Source organism: Dermacentor andersoni, chromosome 8 (assembly GCF_023375885.2).
Source record: "Dermacentor andersoni chromosome 8, qqDerAnde1_hic_scaffold, whole genome shotgun sequence".
In the NCBI taxonomy this organism is placed as follows: Eukaryota; Metazoa; Arthropoda; class Arachnida; order Ixodida; family Ixodidae; genus Dermacentor; species Dermacentor andersoni.
This window is the reverse complement of record NC_092821.1, coordinates 71,225,294-71,251,659: the sequence shown is the minus strand read 5'-3', so window position 1 is coordinate 71,251,659 and position 26,366 is coordinate 71,225,294. Positions and strand designations below refer to the sequence as shown.

At 47.1% G+C, this 26,366-nt stretch overlaps 1 protein-coding gene across 1 annotated transcript in view; it reads left to right on the top strand.

The window, feature by feature from the left end:
• The window catches only part of LOC126538807 (cytochrome P450 3A6-like), a 34,374-nt gene extending 13,197 nt beyond the window's left edge, over window positions 1-21,177 (top strand). Inside the window, exons 3-6 of the mRNA XM_072284086.1 lie at window positions 8,124-8,271; window positions 8,500-8,558; window positions 12,438-12,646; window positions 19,135-21,177. Of these exons, the coding sequence (XP_072140187.1) occupies window positions 8,124-8,271; window positions 8,500-8,558; window positions 12,438-12,646; window positions 19,135-20,379 (1,661 nt within the window). The 3' untranslated portion in view covers window positions 20,380-21,177. The remainder of the gene's footprint in view (window positions 1-8,123; window positions 8,272-8,499; window positions 8,559-12,437; window positions 12,647-19,134) is intronic.
• The last annotated feature ends 5,189 nt before the right edge of the window (window positions 21,178-26,366 follow it).

Sequence of the window (26,366 nt, the reverse complement as noted above, 5' to 3'; positions counted from 1 at the left end):
GGACAGAAGAAAATGCCTTAAAAATAAATGTACAGAGGACAAAGGCAGTTTTGTTTTACGCTAGAAACAAGAAGATAACATGAAATCAAAGGGTTCTGCTTAACTCAACTCCAATTGAAATAGTGCCTTCTATTAAAACACTGGGTGTTGTCTTCCACAATACCTTGTCTTGGGACGAGCAGATAGATTAGTTAACAACAAAACTCTCCCAAGTAATCGGTCTCATATATCGGAACGCAAGCATACTACCACGCTGTGTAATGATGCTAATCTACAATACTTTATTTTGTTCTAGACTTATTTATTGTCACCTAGTTTGGGCCTCTACGACGCAAACCAATCTGCAAAAAATCCATGTTTTGCAAAAAAAGTTTCTTCGAGTTATTGCAGATATACCCAGGTACCATCCATCTGAGCCCTTATTTCGCAGCTACAACATAATGCCAGTAACAAATATTTATGATTATTGCCTGTACAAGCGATATAAACAAGAGATAAAAAATAATACTTGTTTCTTGCGTCAGTTAGCGAAGTTGAAATATCACTCTACTACATATAATATACGCGAAATTCTGAAACATGGGCAATAGATACTTGTAGGACAACATATGGCTTATAAATGTTAAAAAACCGGCTGCCAAGGTTATTGAATACGCTACAGAAACAAAATATGGAACCTGACAAAATTACTTTTGCGGACCTTCATAAATACTTTAGTGCGTAGAAGAAGAAAACAAAAAGGGAAAAAAGAATAGTATAGTTAGTGTATAATTTTGCTGCACTTTTACTGCGGAGTTATCTGCGCTTTCTGCGGTTCATTTTGTGTGCGCTGGTCTCTGGTGGCGTTCTTGTATGGATAAACAGTGTCTTGAAAGCTGAATGTTTGCACTTCATAATTGTATAACTTCAAATTGTATTGTATTAATTGTATTGCAATTGTAATTGTATTAATTGTATAACTTCAAATTGTATAACATAATTTGTATAACGATGTCTGAATATGGAATGAGTTTTATCTTTTTGTATGTATGGATTTCAGTGAGTGCTGATCATAACTCACATATATTTTATAATTTGCTGACTGCTACCTGAAGTTGCCAGTGCGGGGGCCTGCGGCCTTGTCAAGCTGCAATGCGACAGCTTTTTCTGTAGGCCTCCGGCATCGTGTATTTCGGATGCAAATAAAGTTATTATTATTATTATTATTATTGTTATTATTATTATTATTATTATTATTATTATTAAATTTGGATCGACTGATGTGTCTGCAAAACAAATAGTTCGCTGTATTGAATACCTCGGACCTGGCGATCACACCGCATTTTTTTCATGAAATATAGCCTTTTAAAAATTGATAAACTTGTAAGGGCGTTTATTAGTCACTTGCGTTTGCGACCGACCGTTAGAGAGAGAGAGAGAGAAACAATTTCATTTAGTCGCCTGCAGAACGACACCATGACTAAATTGCGCCGTGACGCGGGCCATGACGTCTTCTCAGCGGGTGGTCTCTACTCAACTCCAGCGCGTGTTACTCCCGCGGTCGGTCGCCCTGAGGGGCAACGTTCCGTCGGTTTCGCTCTGCCTTTGTCTTTCAAGAGCCGCCGAGACCTGCTGGACGGCCCAGGTCTGGCTTTCATGGTCGTAGCATTCCGTCGCAGCCACGAGTCGCGGCGGAATCGTTGTAGTTGTCGAAGCTTCATCGGGAACTTGGTGCAATCCCATAGGATGTGCGTCAGGGTGGCCCTCTCCCGCTGGCACACGCGACACACATCACTCACATATAATTTCGGGTACAGATGATTCATTAACACTGGGGTGGGTAAGGAACCAGTTTGCAATTGTCTGAACAGCACCGCCTCCGCCCGGCTCAGCCCCGGGTGTGGGGGTGGGAAAGTCCTTCGAGCCAGGCGGTGGAACTGTGTAAGTTCGAGAACGTCATGATGCGTCCCTTGGCACTAAACCACGTTGGACGGTCGGTTGCAGCGGCGCGGTTGGTTAGCGCTCGCGCCACTGCGTGTGCAGTCTCGTTGTGGCTATCGTGCTTCTCCGACGCATCGTTGCCCGCGTGCGCCGGGAACCACTTGATTCTAACATACCTATTGTCTCGTTGCAGGTCAGCCGAGCACAGAACGCGAACAGCCTCACCACACACTTTGCCCTTGGCATAATTCCGCACTGCACTTCGCGAATCACACAACACCGTCTGGCACCCGAGGTCGGCAATGACCAGGGCAATGGCCACCTCCTCCGCTTGACACGCCTCGCGGACCCGTGAGCTCGCCGCTGCCCTCGTCGCACCGGACGACGCCTCGATCACGGTAGCTACGAACGCCGCGCTGTCTCCCTGGTATTCTGCCGCATCCACGAACCTTGCGTGCTCGTCCTTGGCGTGAAAGTCGATGAGGGCCTTGGCCCTCGCCGCTCTTCTCTCCTTGTTAAACTCCGAGTTCATGTTTCTCGGGATGAGGTCTACCCGAATCCGGCGCCGGGTCCCGTCCGCGATAGAAACGTCGCTACTCGCCTTTTTCGCCCCGGGTGTGAAGCCCGAGTATCCGTGCCCAAGCAGGGCACGGATTCCCAGCACGAGCGGCATTCACGAACAAAAGCGCCGAAGAGGACGACCCACTATATCGTTCCAATCCTTCTCTACATTTACCCCCGGGAACGACAAGGGAGCCACCCGGCGACCTAACAGGTAGTCACTATGAGTGGGTCATAGTAGGTCTTGAGGTGGTCCACGTTGCCAATTTAGAGAATATTAGTGGGTCCGGCATTCGGGCGAGCGCGGGCGCTTTGGCGGATGAGCGGGGGCGCAAGCACGAGCGGCCTAACGGCCAGATTGGCGGCGCCAGCTGGTGGTGCAAAGCCGAACCACACAAACACTGAGCCATTTACTATATTCTCCTTAGCTGCTCGTGTAAATTTTCTACAGCGGCGTAATTGGGCATTTGCACCAGCAGCGAAGCAGAATATAGTAGGTTACTCCAATTTTACCAGTGTAGTAGCCGGAGATAGTTGTTCGACGACGCGGTAGGGGCCTTCACACATGCGCAGTAGTTTCGAGAGAGCGCCGATGCAGTGGAAGGGACTGAGAGCCACGCAAGCGCTCCGGCAAGGAACGTGGGTGCAGAAGTGGTGTCACTCCGAACGCTCTTCTTGCGCTCTTGGTGATAGAAAGGCCCGCGCGAGATCGCGACACTCTTCGGCATGTCTGGCTGTGGCAGAAATGGGCGCACACTCACGTGCATCCAGCTTGTACGGAAGGATTGTGCTGATTGTGTGCGAGGGTGCCCGCGATACAATAAGAAAACAGGTGAAAAGCCAGTGGTGCTCTGCGTAGTTTGCAAAGGGCAGAATGTCTTCCCAATTTGTCCGGTCGGAGGCTACGTACATTGCGAGCATGTCTCCCAGCGCATGGTTAAAGCTTTCTGTGAGGCGATTGGTCTGCGGAGCAGTAGTTGTGCGGCTCACAACGTTGCGCTCGTTGAGGACGTCTTCGACGACTTCCGACAAGAAGACACGTCCGCGATGGCTGAGCAACTCCTGTGGTAGACCATTACGCAGTATGAATCAGCGGAGCAGGAAGGAGGCAACATCATGCGTTGTAGCTGCCGGGAGAGCGGCAGTTTCGGTGTATAGCGTGAGGTGGTCAACAGCCACGATGACCCGGCGGGCACCAGCAGATGTCAGGCGAAGTGGCCCATATAAATTGATGCCGATACGCCTAAACGGTCGAGTAGGGCAAAGTAGTGGTTGCAGACCGGCTGGCGAGAGGAGCGGTGAAGATTTCCGGCGCTGACAATCGGCGCACGAGCGAACCAACTTCTGAACGTAGCTGTACACACCACGCCAGTAGTACCTCTGTAGAATAAGCTGGTAAGTTTTGAATTCGCTCGAGGATGTTAAGTGGGGTCAGTGTGCAACCATGCGCATATTTCAGAACGCAGACGTTGGGGTACTTCTAGCATGATCAATGTGCTATTAGCCATGGATACTACGACCAACCACTGGTGGCCCTCGGCGGAGTAACTGCATCGGTGGAGTAGGTGGTCGCGAATCGTGAAATCTTGGGCATGACGACAGGGGGTAACGCATGAGTAGTTGGTTGTGCTAATGGATCAAAAAGCAAATCTATCAGCGAGGCGATCCCGTTGTCCTTGTGCTGCTTGGAAGCGATGGTGCGAAGGTGGATGGAAGAAACGGCAAGCTGGTATACGGAGCAGCGGGCATTGTCGTCGGGCAAGGAAGAGCGCGAGAAGACTTCGAGGTCAGAGTGCTCGCGGCTGCTGCGGTACAGCACGCGGATATTATAGTCCTGAGGCGAAGTGCCCATCGGGCGAGACGGCCTGAGGGATCTTTCAATGACCACAGCCAACATAGTGCATGGTAGTTCGTGACCACATCAAATGGACGGTCGTACAAATAAGGTGTAAATGTGATGAGAGCCCAGATGATGGCCAGGCATTCTTCTTCTGTCAGTGTGTAATTGAACTTAGCTTCTTAAGAGTAGGACTTGCATAAGCCACAAAATATTCAGGAAAGCCATGTTTGCGCTGGACGAGAACAGCGCCGAGGCCAACACCGTTGGCATCTGTGTGCACCTCGGTAGGGGCTGTCGGGTGGTAATGGAGTAAAATTGGCGGAGACGTTGGCAAACGATGGAGATTTGTGAAGGCTTCGTCGCACTAGGACGACCACGACGCGAGGGGCCCGTTGCTTCTGAGTAGCTTCGTCAGGGGCAGTATGATGGCGACGAAATTGCGAGTGAAGCGTCTAGAGTAGGAACACAGACCGATGAACTGTGTGATTCTTTGACGGACGTTGGCTTAGGGAATTGGGTAACGGCCCGAAGTTTGGCTGGATGGGGGACAATTCCATCCTTGGATAGGACATAACCTGAAATTGTCAGCTACCGAGCAGCAAATTGGCATTTCTTGAGGTTTGGTTGTAGCCCTCTTTGGTTAAGCACGTTAAAAGAGACCGGAGCAGTTGAAGGTGCGTGGTGAATAATCAGGAGCAAGAACAACGTTCGTCAAGATAGCGCAAGCACATGTGCCACTTCAAGCCGCGCAAAACTGTCTCCATCATGCACTCAAACGTAGCGGGCGCATTGCGTTAAATTCGTATCAGCCTTCGGGTGCAACAAAAGCTGTCTTCGACCGATCGGCTACTCACTATATTGTTCCAATCCGTCTTTACAAACTATATAAGTTTAAGCTCGCGGTACACATACAAGGTGAACACGAGAATAATACGCTCATTTTTATCTTGAGCAAACGATGCGCCATCCCCAAGGCTTGAGATTTGGAATCGGAGAAGATGGAGCTGAGCAGAAGAGGCACCCCCCAGGGGTCAGTCATCTCACCGCTCCTCTTTACCATCGCAATGGTCGACCTCTCAAGATACCTAGGCAAGGTCCAGGGCATCGGTCACACGATCTACGCAGACGATATCACTGTCTGGTGCGCGGGTGGCAGTGATGGACAAGTCGAAGCCGCTCTCCAGGAAGCTGTCGACACTACAGAGCGCTTTCTAACCGACACGGGACTCCGGTGCTCCCCAAAGAACTCGGAGCTCCTTCTCTACAGCCCAACTATAAAGGGCCGCAAGCCACAGAACTGGAAACCCCCGATTGAAATTGACATTAATCTCTAGACCAAGTGCGGAGATCCCATTTCCAAAGTCGCGTCCATACGAATCTTGGGAATGGCACTCGAAGGGGTGGGCACGAATAGCATCACCATTCACAAACTAGCAAAGAAGACGGATAGCGTCATCGGTCTAATCAGGCGGGTAGCTAACAGAAGGAGAGGCGTGAGCGAAGAGAATCTGATAAGGCTAGTCCACGCTTTCTTGTTATGCCATTTCACGTACGTAGCGGCCATGCACGTCTGGAAGAGGGCCGAGCGAGAGAAGCAAAATGCCATCATAAGGAGGGGGATCAATAGCGCGCTCGGACTACCAAACTACACACCCACTGACCGACTCCTGCAGTTCGGTATTCATAACACCTTGGAAGAAATTGCAGAAGCACAAGAAAGGGCCCAGATTTTCAGGCTCTCCGGCACCAGGGCAGGCAGACGACTCCTAACAGAGATGGGCGTCCCACCGGCCACTGTCGAAGACGCCTACCAGGGCCTTCCGAAAGAGCAGAAAGATAACATTATCATATCGCCCGCCCCGCGCAGTATGCTTCCCCAGCGTAACGTAGAAAGAAGGAAGGCCATGGCGGGGGCGCTCCTACGCCGCGCGACAGAACTCCCTGGCGGCAGCTGCTTCATTGACGCGGCCGAGTATGGCAACAGCAACAATTTCACGGTAGTGTCGATCAATCACAGGGGTTCGACCGTTAATGCCGCTTCGGTACGAAGCACCTCGTTGCGTGCGGCCAAGCAAGTGGCCATTGCCTTGGCCCTCCTGGACGACAAACATGCCAATATCTTCAGCGACTCCAGAGCAGCCATCCGCGCCTTCAGCGTTGGCGCTGTGTGTAAGGAAGCCTGTCGCATCCTCGACGGCAAAAGCATCGCCACCCACACTCTCACGTGGTTCCCCGCTCACATGGGATCTATCATGGGAGGCCCCACAAACCTCAACGAGCTGGCCCACTCCAAGGCGCGAGGTCTCGCTTTCCGCGACCATGGAGAACTCCAATGCCGGCCCGCAGTGGTGAACAGAGATCAACCGACCACATACAATGATATTGCGCAGCACTTTTATCTTGGCAGGAGAGACTTTCCCCTTCGACACAAGAAGTTAAATAGAGCGCAGGCATTGACCCTCACATTATTGCAAACAGGCTCGTATCCCAGCCCGGCTTTATTCCACAAGCTTTATCCCGATACCTATGCCACTAGTTCTTGCAGGCACTGCAATGACATCGCTAGCCTAGACCATATGCTCTGGAGTTGCCCCTCGTTACGAGGCACAGAACAAATCAATGAGGACAAGTGGCTCTCCGCTATCAAGAGCCCCGATGCCGGGGCGCAACTTTGGGCTGTGCAGGGGGCCACGATGCGGTGGTCGGGCATGGCCTGACTGTCCCAACGTGGGAGCGGCCCGCAGCGCGCTGAATCGCGTACCTCAGGACCTTCATTAAAGTTTTGCATCTATCCATCAGAATTACCTCTCAAGTAACACCCAACACAATTTCAGGTACGACCATTTCAGAGTTATATTTCGCAGGAGCGACTACGGTATCAAACATCTAGCACACTTAGTGCCACCCTTCATAAATGCACATCCTCACAGGATAACTATTGCGCAAAACTTCAGATCATTGAACTGCTTTAAAAATGCTATGAAAATATATTTTCTTTCCTTTTCTTATATGGACTGTGTCAATTAGTTTCTTGTCTGCTTTATCTGTAAATATATTTTGTTAGTTTCATATTGTGCGTGTGCATATTTATCAATGTTTTTTCTCACACATGTTATACTCCGTTGAGCCGTTCCTACTAAGAAAATTGTACAGTGACACAGGTGTTTATCCCACGTATCTGTATAATCTAAGCTATGCATGTGTAATTCATGCTGCTGCTATGTATGTACAACATGTTTTATGCTACGCTACATCACTGTCGAGAGGTATTGGTGACAATGCCATGGTCAGGCAAACAATTTTAAGCCTTTAGCCTTTCCAGCCAAGACCTGCCGCGTGTCTGAAACAATACTAAATACTAAATAAATAAAAAATAAATAAATAAATAAATAAACATGGCTTGCGAAAGAATGCGGCGCGGAAAGGTGTTTATCTGTCACTGCCTCCACGAAAACTACCGCGGGATGCGTGAGAGACTCGTGCGGTAGGACACATTTTACTGCACGGCAGATTGTTGTAGTATGGGGTGAAAACGTATTGTAATCGGTGCGGCACTTTCCTCGTCACGGTTGTCGCGCTGTGAGGCTCAGCGAGTGCGCGCTCGAGTCGAGTCGTGGGCCCTTAGGTTACCAGCGAAAGATTGGTGTCCGGGTGTGCATACAATTGTGGCCATTTCAGGAAGGATATAAGTATCTAATACGGAGATCACCGTTCGCGAAATTGTACCAGCGGCTCACTTATGCTAGGCTTCGTGTGAGACCGTGATCGTCTTGAGTTGTGTTTTTGGAGGTCTCTCACCAAGGTTATGACTATGGCGTCCTCTTCAGCTTCTGGGGTGTCAAGGTGCTGTATCGTTACTGTGGCGATCCCACGGAGGGAATAGTCCACGACGCTGACGGCATGGACGTGTGTGCCCTCGTAGCTGTCCGCATCCGTGTACCGCATGTCGTGTGAGTTGGCCTAATTATTTTATACTGTTTCCGCGCGAGCGTGTCGATGGTCTCTGTTCTGTTCAGGATGCTTGTTCTTGGTAAGAGTGCGGCGTAGAGTCGCTTACGCATGCTCGAGGGTAGGCGTTCCTTCAACGCCTTCTCGTTGAGTATCACGGAGTGGCCTAGGTGTCGAAGTACAGCTCTTCACGGATCAGTGAGCGATAACCATTCTATCTGCCTCACCAGGTGCACCTCTGTCAGCTCGCTCATTGTGTTGGACATGCCCAGCTCCTCCAGGCGTTTGGGTGAGGTCTCTGTTGGAATCCGTAACGCCTGTTTATAGGTTTGCTTTGTAAGAGAGTCTGACCTTCGCGCGTCACTTTGTGTAATGGCAACGTAAGGGGTGCTGAAGGTGAATCTACTGGCAATCAGCACTTGTTTCATCTTGACTACGTCGGTTTCTTTCAGTCTCTGTTGTCTATTTCAGATAAGATGGATGTGAAACATGATTTGTGTTGTGGATTTCTTCCAGATGTTGCAGGTTGGCCAGGCTTCCCCCGTCGCTCTGCAGTTTAAAGTCGAACACACTGATTTATTTCACGTTTGGTGCGGGTTTTGCCTGTAGCAGAACTTCCACTTCCTTTCGGGGCCCCTGACCCTTCCCTCTTGAGTCCCTCTGAAGAGCGATGACCGCCGATTTCTCAGGGGCGCACGGCGTCCACTCTTTGACGTAGCCGCTGATGGCGTCAGCGGCTGCTTGAAGGGCCACTTGCTGCTCCCCCAAGGAACTTCTGCTGCCCACACCGTGAGGACTTTGTGTATATCCCATGTCAAATCTCGGGTATGTCATTTAGGTGATCTGGAATCTTCCGCATAGCTATGTTGAACAGAATCGGTGTCTGAGTTCTACCGTGGCCATTCGACGAATGAGGAAGGATCGCACGTAGCTGTAAGTTCGTCTACCACATTGCTTACCACTGATATTTATAAGTATTCCCTCGTGGGAGACGTTGTCAAAAGCTCACTTCACATCAAGTGCCAGTACGATACCCGCTGTATTTGGCGTGATGTTGTCCGCTATGCCTTCATTGAGCTGCAGGAGTACATCTTGTGCCGACAGATGAGCTCAAAAACGTACATGGTCGTTGGCACGATTCGTTTTTCCTCGAGATGCTTGTTCATTGCGTTTAGGACAACCTGCTCCAAAAGCTTGTCGAGACGAAATGTTACCGATATGGAGAGGAGGCTGTCCAACTGCAGCGGCTTTCCAAGGTTTGGGTATTAGCGTTACCTCCGCGTGCTTCCATTCAAGAGACGCTTCTGCAGTCGTACAACTCTGTTGAATAGGCCCAGTATTGCCAGGATTGATTTTTCTTCTGACTCGCGTAGAATCTTGTTCGTAATCTTATCGTTTCCTGCGGCGGCATTTCTGGTCAGGTTGCAAACTGCTCCGAGTAACTCGAACATCTTGACGAATCGGTAGATCTCTTCGTTCTTCTCGCCTCCGTATTCGCAATGTGGTTTGGCAGCGGCAACCGCGTTTCTGATGCACTTGTTCCATAACTCTTCGAGAATTTCCTCCTTCTTGCCATGGTGATGGTGCATAGGTTTGTGGGTATGCGGCACTGAAGTCACTTTGTTCTAGATCGGATTTATCATGTCTCGTATCAGTTCCTATGTTTCTTGGGTGCTCAGCGTCCCCTGCAAGCTGTCGCATGTGCGGGTCCAATTCTGGCGGCAAACGTATACGTTTCATACGCTTCGGCATATTTTGTGAGATTGGCTACACGGATTTTCAACTTGCGTTTACGTTCATGCCTTTTTCATCTTCTTAGGAGGTGTCGAAGAGGGGGATCGTTGACCGGCGTTTCGGTAGTTAATTGTACGTTCCCGGTCTGGGCTTCCACGGTATCGTGATATCCACGGTATCGTGCTCTTCCTATTCGTGATATCACCACTGAGACTGTTTCCGGCGCTTTTACTTCTGCGTAGGTATCTCGCTTAGGTTTTTCACAGGCCGTGGATGCCAATTTGAGTCCGGCCTGTTTACTTGCCTTAATCGCATTCTTCGCGCCAGACATTGCCGTACCACTGCATATTGACACGTGTACTTATCTTTATCGGGCGACCACGTTTGGCCGCCTAACAAATGTTACCGCGCAGCGCAGGACGCGCCTGCATGTAAAAGAAGTTTCTGGAATGTTATCGATGGTTCCGTCCACTGTTTTTCACCGCAACTTGTGTAATCTGATTGCATGTATGCGCGACGCGAATAGTGTAGAACTTTGTGGAAGACACGCGGTTCCCATCGGTTAATCTGGAACATTCGACGACTGCTGTATAAAGGCCGACGCGCTTGACCCGCTGATCAGATTTTCGACGATCGCCGACCGTGTTCGCCGCTATCGTTGTGCTATAAGTGTAGCCTCTTTTGTGGGCACAGGTTCGCCCAATAAAAGTTAGTTTTGTGTTTCACAGTATTGCTACTGTGTTCTTTGACGTCACGACCACGTGACAATATCATCCGTGTGCCATGGCATAGTGAAGGCCGCCCAGGGTGCCCGCCTTAATTGCGCCACCTGGATTTACGTCTTACCCATTGCTCTCCGCGGTTTATGAGCCGTCCACCGGGAAACCTACAGTGCTCAGCAAAAGAGCTGGTGTGTGGCAGTTCTCTGCGCCTCCCCAGAGACTTCTTTAAATCAATGCAGCTACCAGCCCTGCCAGAAAAATTCCTACAACGCCTCCTGGACTGTGTTAAAGACCTCCGGCCCACTGCTCCCCGCCCTTCCCGCCACGATACAATCATCCTGACCCCCGACCTGGTTACTTCAGCACACGTTTTCGTGCGACGCGACGCTGTGCGGCGTCGCGGAGACGACTCGCGGACACGAGATGCCACACAGCACAGTATGGTTCGAATTCTTTTAGACATGTGAACCCAATCATACGGCTGTGCTAAATCTCTCAACTGCATGCAACTTCTCACCACATAAATGCTAGCAATGATGTGCACGCTCCCAAACAAATATGAGAAAACTCAATGTGCGTCGCGCGTGCAAAGCATCCGACGCTCAATTTGTCACTCAGAGAACGTCGAAGTAGAGCTGGTGTGATATTCTCGTCGTCACGTCGAAACTGTCATGAATGAGCTACAAGGCGAAGCAACAACGTAGCTTGCGAATTATTACTACGTGCTTGCGCATTCCGACTTAGCCTATTCTGCGGGCGGCGGTTGTCCATGCCGACTTGTGGTCCTTTACGTACATTTACCCGCAACAATCTAGACGTTGATATGCGGCCGCAGACGCAATGCGTGTTTTTGTCACTGTGGTGGCAGTTCATTACGCAGCGGTACCGGGCTCCTTGGCTATCTGAACACCAAACCCACGCGAAGGAATGGCGATGCGAGGAGACATATTTCAAAGATCGGGGGTATCGTGAGCGCTTTAAGCGAGTCATGGTGCAGGCGACGTGATTAGCTGGTGACGCGGAACTCCGCCAGAGGGAGGAGTGGCGCTGGAGTCTGTTGGTAAACTTGGGGTTGAGGTCCTGTTGGAATAAAAGACTTAGGCACGCAAATACGACCATAAGATAACCGCTGAAATTTTACAGCATAACATAAAAGGATAGTAGGTCGCGCTAGTTAGTACGTCGTATTTACTGTGGAGATAGGACGCGCGATGTAAAGGAAGAAAGAACAGCGAGAAAGTGTTCGTGTCTGTCCATGTTTCTGTCTGATATTCCATTACTTCTCGGTACCATAGCTGCCATATTCCTTTACTTCGCGCTACCATACAGAGGGGACTATGCAAAGCTCAATTCCGGGCGTTTGCTCCAAAACCATAATTACTTTATGAGGCACCCCGTAGTGCGTGATGCCGGATTAATTTTGACCACCCTGGAGTTTGTTCACGTGCCTATAAATCTATGTGCAGCAGCGTTTTCGCATTTTGTCTTCATAATTGCGGCTTCCGTGGCCAGGATTGAACCCTCGACCTGTAGCTTGGCAGCCTAACAATGTAACCAGTTGTGTACCTCGGCTGGAAATATGAATTTTTTTAAGCTTGTGCACATGAGGTTTCCTCGCTATGACGCATTTTGCGGATAAGTTTGAAATCCAACCTTAAGCAACGACTGCAGGCGTGCTGTGTCGCGAATGAATGTCGATCTGCTTCTTGCAGGAGAGAAGTGGCGGGAAGTACGCTCAGTATTCAACACGTGTTTCACCGCTGGAAAAGTAAAGAAAGTATTTGACATTATCGACGGCAGCATGGCAGGCCTTGTGCAGAAATTCGGTGAAGCTGCACGTTTTGGCGACATTGTCGACGCCCACGAAGCAAGCCGCGGCATGGTATTGGAGATGATCACAAAGACTTTGCTTGGACTGGAGGTGTGTATAAACGGCGCTGTATGTATGTATGTATATATATATATATATATATATATATATATATATATATATATATATATAAGGTCACATCAAAACAATCTTCTGAAGGCATAGGAATCTGACAACAAAACCTGCTCGCAAATAAGCACAGTGCTACAACTGCTGCTATATTCTGTGGCCTTAACTCTGGGTAATTGTGGAAACTATGGCAGGCGAGAACCGGCTGCTCCGTTTAAACTCAACTAACCAACTAATGGTAATAATGCGTAGGCATTCTTTGGGGAGTACCCCAACCAGAGCTCTGACGCGCAAAGTGTAACGCCTTTTATCTGTACAAAAGTGCGGAATTTGCAAAGTTAAATATTTCACCGTTATAATAGTGTAAGCATACATCATTGCTAGCTGGATAAGCAATAAGTACCAATTCCAACCAAAAAATATGGATCATGAAGCATAACCTTATGATCAGGTTTACACATTACCATTGGGACAGATAGGGCTTCATAGAAAATGCTTCAGGAAGTTCATAGTAGCGATGGGCCAAATAATATTTGGGGTTGGACATACTTCAAACTTGGGGGTCGGCCAATTTGAAATTTGGTCGTGGGCCTACTTGCAATTTAGGAGTGGCCCAACTGAAATTTGGAGGAGGGCCAACTTGAAGTTAAGAGGCGGCCCAACATGAACTTTGAAATTTGACCAACTTGAAATGTGCGGGTGGGTCAACTTAAATTTGGGGTCGGTGCAACTTGAAATTTGGGGATTCGCCAGGCGAAATTGGGTGTATGCTTACGCATACTTAGACAACTTGAGTAGGGTTTCTGCATATTTTTTGATAGAAATGGCGGTTGTCGAATGCGTTCTGAGCAGTGCTGGGTTGCCACTTGACGCGATAAGTAAGTCTGAAGATTGTAGTTTGTTTACACTACCCGCGGAATTAACTACAGGTAATTGGTTAGTGCAGGGGTCGGCAACCTTTTGAGGCGCAGGGCCGAATTGCATGAAGCCGACACCGCGGGGCCCAGACGGCACATCGGGGGGGGGGGGGGGGGAGGCTTTGCAGGCAAAGAGAAAAAATTGGTGGAATTGACAATAATGTACGAACCTGGAATAGAAATTATGTTTATTTGCAGCCCGCATGTCACAAGGTTACAATTTACAAATATAGGTTACAAGCAAAAAAGGAGAGAAAACTTATTCAATGCGACTTTTGGTGCTGAACATGCTTAGCCAACTCGCAAATATCTGCATCAAGGTTGCTCACCGAGAGACGCAGAAAGTCGTGCAGGTGTTCATCGGTTAGTCGGGAACGCAAGTTTGATTTGATGAACTTCATTCTCGAGAAAGCCTGATCGCAGACGTATGTACTGTCGAAAACTGTTATCATGGCTGCTGCTAGTTCCCTTAAACTCGAAAACCTTGTGTCTTTAAGGCCACCGTAAAACTGCAGAATGTCTTTCGCATCAAATGCGTCTTTGAGCTCATCGCCTGTGTGCAGATTAGCCAGTTCCAACTGGTACATATTTGGTATCTCCCCGAGATCCACCCTAAAATGATTCTGAAAGATTCGGATGCAACTCGAATACTTTTGGAAAAGTTAGACTCACTAGCCTTCTGTTGGAAAAGGTTGAGTTTCAGCTCAAAAGCCTTAACGTCTGCGAGCATGCCGGACACGAGTTTCCCTTTTCCATGCAATTTTAGACTGAGCTCATTAAGGTGATGTGCAACATCAGCCAGTAGAGCCAACTCCCCGACCCAATTATCAGCGTAAAGCTCCTGCAGTGGTTTGCCTTTTTCGTGAAGAAACGCTGAGATATCCTCGCGGAGCTCATAAAAGCGCTGCAAAACTTCTTCCCTGCTTAGCCAATGAACTTCACTGTGATACAAGATATCCCCATAGTCAGCATCCGTGTCGGACAAGAACTGCTGAAACTGCGGATCGTTCAAGCCGTGACTGCGATTGAAATTTGCGGTAGAAACAACAACCTTCATTACTGACTCGGAACGGGTCACTTTGGTAGACAGACATTCTTTGTGAATAATAGAATGCAAGTGAATAGGGGCACTAACACCCACGTGGGCCATTGCGGAGTTAATGCGCCCAATGACATCATCTTTGCAACCAACCATATTTCTCGCACCATCAGTGGTCACACTTTTGACTTCCTTCCAGGTTATCTGACCCTTTCTAGACATTTTGGTACCTCGATAAATATATCTTCACCGGTTGTTGTGCCCTTCAGGCTTTGAAGAGCAGCTAGCTCCTCTGTCACTTCAAACTTAGCACCAACTCCTGGAACCAAAATGAGTAACTAAGCTGCGTGACAGACATCATTCCTTTCATCAGAAGTGCTGGAGAGGTCTTGCTCTATTTTTCAAATTACGCAACGACTGTTGGCCCATGTCTTCAATTCACCTGGTGACCCTCCGACAGGTAGACTAAGTTTCTTGAACAAATTTTTCTTTTCCAGGCAAAGATAGTTAGCGATAGTCAATAGGCATCTCTTAACAAACTCTCCGTCTGTGGAAGGTCGCCATTCTCTGCAATCAGTTTGGCGAAGGTGTAACTGGCCCGAACAAGAGTCACCTTTTACTGAACGTTCTTCTCAAAGATGTCTTGCTGCATGGACAGGCCTTTCTTCAAACTCTCAATTCTCTCGGTCCTTGCTTGTGACATCAAGGGGTGGTACGTCTCGCGAATATGAGTTTGGTAGCGCCGGTGTAAATTGTACTCTTTGAATACCGAAATAGCTTCTTTATAGCCCAGCCAGAGCGCCTTATTCTCTAACCCACCAAAAATATAATTATCTGTCCACCGATCTAGAAATATCTGACATTCCGAAGCAATATTTCTCTTCATCCCACCCTTAGAAAGGAACATGTCGCCGAGAAAAACACGTTGAAAAAAGAATTAAAATTAGAAAAGCTAATACTAGCATGCAAATGACGCATTGACCACTACATTGTTTGCAAAGCCGCCTTTCAAATCGCACAGACGCAACAGAAAAAGGTGCACCTTTCTGCTCTTGCAAACACCAATCAAACCGAGCGCTACTAACGTCAGTCACAAAGAACGTTCCAGCAGTGGGACAGCGTCAGCTGTTGATGGTCGTTCCAACAGCTCGCGTGCCTAGTTCCTGCCACTTTCACGGGGCGGCGGCACCGTCACGCGTTGGATGCGCGCGGGAAGACGAGACACCTAGAGAAGCCGCGAACTTTTTCAGCGAAGCTGCTAAGGGCTAGTTCCCACACTATCTTGTCTGCGGACAAGCGGCGTGTCGACACAAAACTCGAGCCACTTCACCGTCGCCTGAGGCAGAGTTGCCCATTGTTTTGGGACGGTGAGGGGAGGAGTAACCCTTCACATACAATTGGAGATACTTGGATGAAGGCCCTTGCCTGAAGCATTATTTCCACGAAGAATCTTTCTTCCCCTTCTTTGAACCTGTGCAAAGAACGGACGTGAACACGTTATCTGGCTAAGTGTGAAAATGGGGTACAATGCTAACTGGAAACGATCTTTCTTTGTTCCTGTCTAACCCGATTTGGCGTCAACACTGCCAGGTGGGCCTTCAGATAGGAAGCGACAAATGACGACGTGCCGGGGGCCGCATGCGGCCCCCGTTCCTCAGGTTCATTGGGTTCATTCCATTGGGTACAAAGGTTGAATTGGTTTTCTGAAGGTGGTTCCATTCGGCATTCGCACCTTTCTGGATCTGATCCTTTCATCTTGTCAATGGATAACTTCGGTCATTTCTCCACCGCGGTGCATGATGTTCGTGAACTAAAAGGAGAGCTCATGTCCTTAGTGCGCCTGACGGACGCGGCACAGTGAAAAGTGCTCGTGGGAGACTCATCACATATTCATGTTGCCACCAACGGCAAAACTGGTCGTTCCATCCTTTCGCCGAAGAGACGGCAACGAGTGAGTTGAGAAGGTTGCTCAAGCCGCGTCTTTAGCGGAACCGCTGATAGAAGGAGTGTTGAATCGCTTTCCTGCAAGAAAGTGAGACGTCAGTGCAGGCTCGGGTTCTTTCACATCTGTGTATGCATAGGTCAAGCATTTATAGTTGATGACAGCCCGAAGTTCAGTTTTATTAGCATTATTGTGATCTTTTCCGAAGAGAAGAAACGTTTCCGAAGAGATGCTTTAACGGTTTCACAGGTTGAACATTCCGGTAAAAATTTTAATCATGCAGTTTTACATGCCGAAACGACGATTTGATTATGAGGCACGCTGTACTGGAGACCCCGGAATAAATTGTACCACCAAGGGACCTTTAATGTATATCTAAATTTATGTACACTGGTGTTTTCGCATTTTGCCCCCATTAAAGTGAGGCTTGAAAGATATGGGTAACAGCGCAAACAGACAAACACAAGAAGGTAGACACGAACACACAAGCGCTGTTTGTGCGTGTCTACCTTCTTGTGCTCGCCTGTTTGTGCTGTTACCCATATGTTTCAAGATGAACCAACTCGCCCAAAAAGAAGTATTGATGAAGTGTGGCTGCCGTAACCACTCGTTCCCCTAAGCCAGCAGCCTCCTCAATTTTAAACTTCAAGCTGATCAGGTGGCTTGCGAATAAGTTCTAAATTAATTTGTATTGTTGTCCGCCGTCTCCTTAGATCCCTAGAAGTATGCTGCGATCTCATAGCGCTGTTACAAAAGATGGCTCATAGACTCCTCTTCCTCGATGGACTATACATCAAACGGAAGTTTGTGGTCAACGTTTCTGTCACCAGTTCAACGTGTGTTGCATGGGTAACTGCACACGTGAAATTGATGTATGATTTCCGTGTTTCTGAGAAGCCTGCACTTGTAACATCAAAACAAGGTGCTTGAGTTTCCCATCCACTAGGCAGAGGACCTACTGGCTCAATTGAAGCACGACTGTTTAATCGATTGCGCGTCGCACATTTCATGAGCACCTATTTCACCATTGGCCGCCTGCGGAAAATGCAGTACTGTTTCCTCAGATCGATAAAAATCTCCAGTGCGTCAGTATTCAGGAGGCGGTGGCGGCTTGCGCTAATTGTTATTTGTGGATAATGTCCGGCCGTGGAGAAATGGTGACGTACGGTTTCTGCCAGGCTAAAGAGACAGCTTGTTGCACGGAGAGGCACTCGTGTCATTTTACAAATTTCTGTAAAAGGGTCACGGTTCTGAATCTCTGGAAGGAGTTCATACCAGCATAGCCGGAGGGCGTCGCCATCGGTCAGTTGTACCGAAATTTGCAGGAATGCCTTCTGTACATCTGCACTCATTTCGAAACGGTTCATTTTGATATTGGAAAATGCCTTCAGTAACTCTGGGTTCAAGTTTGGTTTTGGTTCTAGAGCTTCGTTAAGAAATATGCATCTGCATCACTAGACAGAGGCGTCAGATAGGGCTATAACTCTGGTAGCAAGGCTTGCAAGCCTTAAAAGCGCATTCTGAGGTATGTAGTACACTCTGCTTGCGTCGTTGTTGATTTCTTCCGACGGAAGTCTTTCTGCGAACCCTTGTTCCAGTTACTGACAGATACTTCCATTCTATTTGATCAGCAGACACGTCTTAGCCCAAGAACTTTTTCGTGGGCTAATCAGGTGTTTCTTTACGGCCACTCTGTTGTCAGCAAGCATAAAGTTCAGTGCTTTCCAAGGTAGTGCGGCCTCGTAGAGTGATATATCAACTGCTCTAGAACACTTTGCTGACGACACAAGCGGCACGATATTGACTGACGTTGTGCAGATAGCTAGTTACAGCATGAAGTTAGCGACATGCAGATAAAAATGTAGAGCTTAATTATCCGCTGTCACATGATACAACTCTTGCGGCCGCATTGTTCTCCATCTTTTCTCTTTATAAACAAAATGCTTCCACGTGAACTAAAAGGTGAAAACCCTCAATCGCGCGATTTACTCATGATCCCTGTCAGAAAATCTGCATTATTTGCATGAGCCTGATTGTAGCCGGCAGGCTAAGGCAGCTAGCATCAACAAGTTCCAGAAATGGTCAGACACTGTCACAGTGCCAAGGCTAGCAGCATACTTATTTATTAGTTCTATTAGTTTATTTCATCATTGTCAAGGGGCCGCGTTTCTCATTTGATGCTCTTTAGGCGAATCGGCACACGTTGCAACAGTTCTTCGTTGCTGCTTGATATCGTGTGACTACCGCTGTGCATAATCTAAGCGCCTTGCACGCAATGTACACATTCAGTGTAGCACGTTCCTTCTTTCGCGAAGGAATGAGCGCTACAAAGCCCCAGACGTGCAATATTTGTCAAAATTTCTAACGCAGCGCAGCTCAGACGACACGATATATTGCGGCGATTTGCATTCAACAGTAGGGCGTTGCGTTTTGTAACCCGAAACCAATAAAGACAGACTGGAGGCTGTTGGCAAGCGTTTACGCAGCCCCACCTGGACAGGGTATAACTTACATAACTAGTGTAATTGATTATACAACGTAGATAGAGCAATGTCTTTTTTTTTTCTTACAGGCAGACCGGAGAACGAAGAGTGACGACCCTGTACTCAGATCACTCAATGTGATATTCCAAGAAGCGGACAACGCGTTGTTTGAGGGCGCGTTTGCGTATCCGGGCCTCCGTAGCATTCTTGAGTGGCTCTATCCGGTTACATCTTTCTGCAAAGCAGTGCAGAATGTCATGGACCATACGGTGATTACTATAAAAAAACGCAGGAAGGGTGAAACTGAGCGAAAAGGTGATGTGCTCCAGCACATTCTCGATGCTCAAAAAGGCGTTGGACATTTTCTACCCACAGCACGTGAAACTGAGCGAAAAGATGATGTGCTCCAGCACATTCTTGATGCTCAAAAAGGCGTTGGAAATTTTCTACCGACAGCACGCTCTAGCGCGCGTCTTATCGATGACCACAAATTGTTATGCAACATCGTCGTGCTTCTTATGGCTGGCCTCGAGACAACTTCTGCCTCTCTGGCTTTTCTGTTGTACCTTCTCGCGAAGCACCCGGAAGAGCAGCAAAAAGTACGAGCTGAAATTCACAGAGTGCTCCATCGTCACAAAAACTCTGATATGGAATGTGGCATAACCAATTTTGAAGAAAAGCAAGGACTCGAACACAAACGACGGGAAACAAAAGATAACATTCCCGGCTCGTCATCCTCGCATAGCTCGGAGAAGCCGACAAATGCGAGCCAGAATTCCGAGAACGAATGTTTGGACACAAAACATGGCGAGCGAACAGCTGTGCCAAAGGCCTCGTCACATCTGCGAAGCGAAAAGATGGAGCTCGATGAAGACGATGTCATGCTGCTCGAGCGCCTCGACATGGTCGTTCGAGAGGGGATGCGCTTGTACCCGGCAATTCCGGTCGCCATAATGCGGGAGTGTGTCGAGGACACCACCATACTGGGCCGATTCATTCCAGAGGGAACGGGCGTTTTCGCGCCAACGTGGCACATCCACAGGAACCCAGAGATCTGGCCTGAACCAAATCGCTTTATACCGGACCGCTTCTCGCCAGCACAGCGAGACATAGTGACCTGCAGCTACTTCCCCTTCGGCCTTGGGCCCAGGATGTGTGTGGCAAGCAGGCTAGGAATGGTTACGGTAAAGACAGCGCTTTATACAATAATAAGAAATTTCGAGATTTCTCTCGCCGAGGACATCCAGGACCCGCTCCCGGTATTTGTGGATCATGTGATTATTAATCCAGCAGTGCCTATAAAACTGCGGGTTAAGCGGATAAAGTTGGAATGAACACGCGTGCAGTGATGTGCACTGTTTATGCCACTTGAAATAATATTGAAATAGTGTAATATTGTATGCAGTGATTGTTTGAGTTCGGGCTATGTATTTAGAAATGAGTTTATTTCTTCTGCTTCGCGCAGCACAATGTATTGTTCACCTATTGAACCAGTAAAGATACCCTAATATTACTGGCACAACAGACTGTTCCAGAATTTTATCTTATTTACTAATACGTCCCGCGTTAGAGATGACCTTAAAGTTTCATATCTGCTTATTAATTGTTACCTTTCCACATTATTGGGTTTCGTAATGGCCTAGCCTATGTACAACAGTTGAATTAAGAAGAAAACGCACAATACGAAAAATAATGATGCAATTACCAAACATACCTTCAGATTTTGGCACGTACAGGATTTCTCAGATTTGAACGCGCCAGATAGCGCCATTCCGCGACACTGCGATATTAGCTAAATTATAATACGTTGCTCACTTAAGGACCTCAACAAAACATTTCCTTTAGATTACTTCCGTTAACTGCCCAGTTATAGCCATTATTAATCAAATAACGCCATTTCAGATCGATTCCTGGGCACTAACAGCACAAGTTTAGCAATCTAGCTCCCTAACTGCACTTATAAGTAAAGGGGGCATTCGAATTAATAATATTTTTATCACACTGTTCCTGTCACACCTTGGCACTGCAGCACTAAGAAAGGCAACGTCGAATATGCGTGGCCTTTTCCTCGACACCTCAATGTTTTCACCATGTTTCCACAATGTTTTGCTGGTTTTACGTGTCCACCCCTCATGTAATGTCCTATTTTGGACCCTTGAGGTATTAATAAATAAATTAATAAATATATAAACTAAGCTGGCAGGTGTATCTTTCTGCACTAGAGGATTCTCCAAAATGCGTACATTGCCATAGAGAGTTATTGCTTTCAAGCCCAAAGGGTCTCGATATTCAACCCGCCTGCATTGAGTCATGACTCAATAACATACAAAGTGCAACTACCCTCAGTCATTGCCAAAGCCCTTACGCATTGGACACCGGCAAGAGCTCGCTGAATCCATTCGACACAAGTGCAATGTCGTACGCGCACTCATCATGACTCTCGAGCGAATTATTTCCTACAGTAGCTTCTCATGCATGTTCTTATGGAGCAAATTAAGTCGGCTTTAACACCCTGTCGAAGTCAACGGTCCTGTCGCTCATAGCTCTACACTTATTGACGCCAAGAAAATATCTGAGTCCCTATGACACCCACTCGGCGATCGAATTGATTCGTAAATATTGGTAATATTAGTAGTATGCGAACTTCATCCAAGTCTAGAGGAATAAGCAATCGGGTGAAGAAAGCTAATCTTCCTTGCTCACCCGCCCGCGAGCCGACTCCTCACTCTAGGAGTCCAGCAACTGGTTCGTCATGCCGACTGTTCCCGGTTAACCCTCCTCTGGTAGGAAAACTACACTTCCCTAGGACACGATATACCTAGGAGATTTCGTCGACTTGACCTCGCATAGTAGTGTGCAAAAATCATCATCATCATCATCGTAATCAGCCTGGTTACGCCCACTGCAGGGCAAAGACCTCTCCCATACTTCTCCAACTACCCCGGTCATGTACTAATTGTGGCCATGTTTTCCCTGCAAACTTCTTAATCTCATCCGCTCACCTAACTTTCTGCCGCCCCTGCTACGCTTCCCTTCCCTTGAAATCCAGTCCGTAACCCTTAATGACCATCTATTATCTTCCCTCCTCATTACATGTCCTGCCCATGCCATGCCCATACCTATTTCTTGATTTCTACTAAGATGTCATTAACTCGCGTTTGTTCCCTCACGCAATCTGCTCTTTCCTTATCCCTTAACGTTACACCCATCATTCTTCTTTCCATAGCTCGTTGCGTCGTCCTGAATTGAAGTAGAACCCTTCTCGTAAGCCTCCAGGTTTCTGCCCCGTAGGTGAGTACTGGTAAGACACAGCTATTATACACTTTTCTCTTGAGGGATAATGGCAACCTGCTGTTCATTATCTGCGAATTCCTGCCAAACGCACCCCAGACCATTCTTATTCTTCTGATTATTTCAGTCTCATGATCCGGATCCGCAGTCACTCCCTGTCCTAAGTAGATGTATTCCCTTACCACTTCCAGTGCCTCCCTACCTATCGTAAATTGCTGTTCTCTTCCGAGACTGTTAAATATTACTTTAGTTTTCTGCAGATTAATTTTTATACCCACCCTTCTGCATTGCCTCTCCAGGTCAGTGAGCATGCACTGCAATTGGTCCCATGAGTTACTAATCAAGGAAATATCATCAGCGAATCGCAAGTTACTAAGGTATTCTCCATTACCTCTTACCCCCAATTCTTCCAAATCCAGGTATCGGAATACCTCCTGTAAACACGCTCTGAATAAAATTGGAGAGATCGCATCTCCCTACCTGATGCCTTTCTTTTTTGGGATTTTGGTTCTTTCTTTATGGAGGACTACGGTGGCTGTGGAGCCGCTATAGATATCTTTCAGTATTTTTACACACGGCTCGTCTACACCCTGATTCCGTAATGCCTCCATGACTGCTAAGGTTTCAACTGAATCAAACGCTTTCTCGTAATCAATGAAAGCTATATATAAGGGTTGGTTATATTCCGCACATTTCTCTACCACCTGATTGATAGTGTGAATATGGTCTATTGTTGAATAGCTTTTCCGGGATCCTGCCTGGTCCTTTGGTTGACAGAAGTCGAAGTGTTTCTGATTCGAAGTAATGAGGCATTGCGTATACATGGTGGCCAGTTTTTCTACAACAATCTGCCCACCATCCTTCAACAAATCTGCCGTTACCTGATCCTCCCCAGCTGCCTTGCCGCTTTGCGTAGCTCCCAAGGCTTTCTTTACTTCTGGCGTTACCTGTGGGATTTCAAATTCCTCTAGACTATTCTCTCTTCCATTATCGTTGTGGGTACCACTGCTACTGTATAAATCTCTATAGAACTCCTCAGGCACTTGAACTATCTCATCCACATTAGTAACGATGTTGCCTGCTTTGTCTCTTAGCGCATATATCTGATTCTTGCCTATTCCTAGTTCCTTCTTTACTGCTTTTAGGCTTCCTCCGTTCCTGAGAGTATGTTCAATTCTATCCATATTATACTTCCTTATGTCAGCTGTCTTACGCTTGTTAGTTAACTTGGAAAGTTTTGCCAGTTCTATTCTAGCTGTAGAGTTAGAGGCTTTCATACATTGGCGTTTCTCGATCAGATCTTTCGTATCCTGTGATAGCTTACTGGCAGTCTGTTTAACGGAGTTACCACCGACTTCTATTGCACACTCCCTAATGATGCCCATAAGATGGTCGTTCATATCTGCAACACTATGGTCATCTTCCTGAGTTAAAGCCGAATACCTGTTCTGTAGCTTGATCCGGAATTCCTCTATTTTCCCTCTTACCGCTAACTCATTGATCGGCTTCTTGTGTGCCAGTTTCTTATGTTCTCTCCTCAAGTCTAGGCTAATTCGTGTTCTTACCATTCTATGATCATTGCAGCGCACCTTGCCGAGCACGTCCACATCTTGTATGATGGCAGGGTTAGCGCAGAGTATAAAGTATATTTCATTTCTAATCTCGCCATTCGGGCTACTCCACGTCTACTTTCGGCAATCCCGCTTTCGGAAGAAGTTATTCATTATCCACATATTATTCTGTTCTGAAAACTCTATTAATAACTCTCCCGTGCTATCCTTGAGCCTATGCCATATTCCCCCACTGACTTGTCTCCAGTCTGCTTCTTGCCTACCATGGCATTGAAGTCACCCATAAGTATAGTGTATTTTGTTTTGACTTTACCCATCGCCGATTCCACGTCTTCATAGAAGCTTTCGACTTCCTGGTCATCATGACTGGATGTAGAGGCGTAGACCTAAGCGACCTTCAATTTGTGCCTCTTATTATTTTTTTTATTTATTCCGTACTGCCAGCCTGTTTTAGAGGCCCTAGGCAGGAGTGGGATATACATATGTTTCACAACAAGACCTGCCAGCATCTCGTTAATGCTATAGAATTCCTGTATGTTACCAGCTATATCCTTATTAATCAGGAATCAGGAATCCGTGTGCAAAAATAAAGGGTATTCAAAAACAGGTGCCAGCATTCCGAGTCCTGTATCTGCAGCTATGGACACGATAGGCCGACTTGTTTGCATGCATAGTTTCCTTATCATGCCTTTGTCCATTAGCGCACAATTTCATCTGGCTGAAACCCCCTGCACTCTGGCGGTGGCTCATGCTATTGTGCTTGGTCCTGCGGCAGGCCAAACAACAAGCACATCTACTATCCACAATGACCAGTGGTTGCCCTGTGTAGAGCCACATTTTGCGATTTAGCGGCCCTTAGTGACCAGCTGCGTGAAAGTTTTCATGAGTGTCATGAGGGCTTATGACTTAATCGTGTCTTTTGAGACCATCATGCCAGCTTCAGTTGAAACTGCCTTACTGGCTTGGTATTCCGACATCACCTGACTTACTGCCCGCCTAGCCACAGCGTTACCGAAGAGCAAGTGCCCTCTTTTACCAAAAGGAACACTAAAGAGTAACAGTAAGTCAGAATATGGGGTGAACATTTTTTGCTTTACTGAATTTTGTACGAATGCCTGTGGCAAATAACATAATACTAGTTCTTGAGCTGGTATATTCAGAGATGCGGACATAAGTTGCACGAGGAATCAAATGATAACTAAAATTCACTAATTAAGTGCATAATTATTATTTTATTTCCCATGTTGCAATTTCCATATTGTAGCTGGTGCGTTTTCAAGGCGTATCCAATTGAAATGAATTTTCAAAATGCCACCAGTTTAGAGATATTCGCCATCTAACTCGCTGTAAACATCCACGATTGTTCAACTTACTTTTTTCGTAAAACTTTCTTTATGCATTGAAGCAGGAAAGCAACTATGTGTTTCGCTAGGTGTTTCGTCCCACACTTTGGGAAATAACATCTCGATACTTGTGTTATCCTAGAAATTTACTGCAAGTGCTTACGTCTACTAAATTCACCGAAATTGCATTATGTGCCGCAAAGTACTTAGTGAGGAAGTTTAGTAGTGTTTTTCGCTAATTAGTTCAGTATGTATTTCGTTTTATTATGCGAGTAATGTCGGCCTCTTCGAATAACCAAGTTGAAAAACAATGATTGTGCTATCGGCTCACAGGCGACTGTAAAATTCTGCAAGACCTTAAAATTATCGTCCCATAGAATGATATCGTACGCCTCGAAGCTATTTTAATAATTTCGTGGAAATATCGGCGGTATTATAGAATAATGGATCTCAAGTTGCATTTTTTCTATCTCGCGCCGTAAGCCCAGCGATAGTACGTCAGTGCCTCGTCTAGGTATTTCAAAGAGTATCGGGTGTTCGAGCCCACTGTGACAAAGTAAATCTTCTTGATACCTACTACTAAACTAACCTAAACACATAAATTTCGGGAAATTATTTTGAGCCCGTGGGAAACCTTATGGAAGTAGGGAATAACCCTAATGCTTCTTGTGTCTTCTAATCAGCGTTCGGAGTTCAGGCTTGATTTCCTTTTTTTTTTTTTATGTAAACGCTTAGCTAGTACAAGAACGTGCGATCTCTTTCTAATATCTTTGCAAACATGAATGCTGCATCTGTACACGTGTTATTAACTTTACGAGCAAAACGCACCTCAGCAACGGAACTTGAAATCTGGATAGCTGCACTGAAGAACATGTGATGAAAGGGTAAAAATCCAGTACACTTGCGCTTGTGTGTTCCTTTAATCGCCTGCATACCCAATGCGAAACATTGACGCATTCTGCACGAATAAGTGACTCTAATTGGCATATGATTTGAGGTTGTTGGCAGTGACTTCACCAGTAAGAATAGGAGTTAAGTTTCTTTTCCAAATTACTCTACTGCTGCAGGGGTGAGATGTCTCAGCGTCGTTAAAACTTCATTGTTGCAGTGAGGACT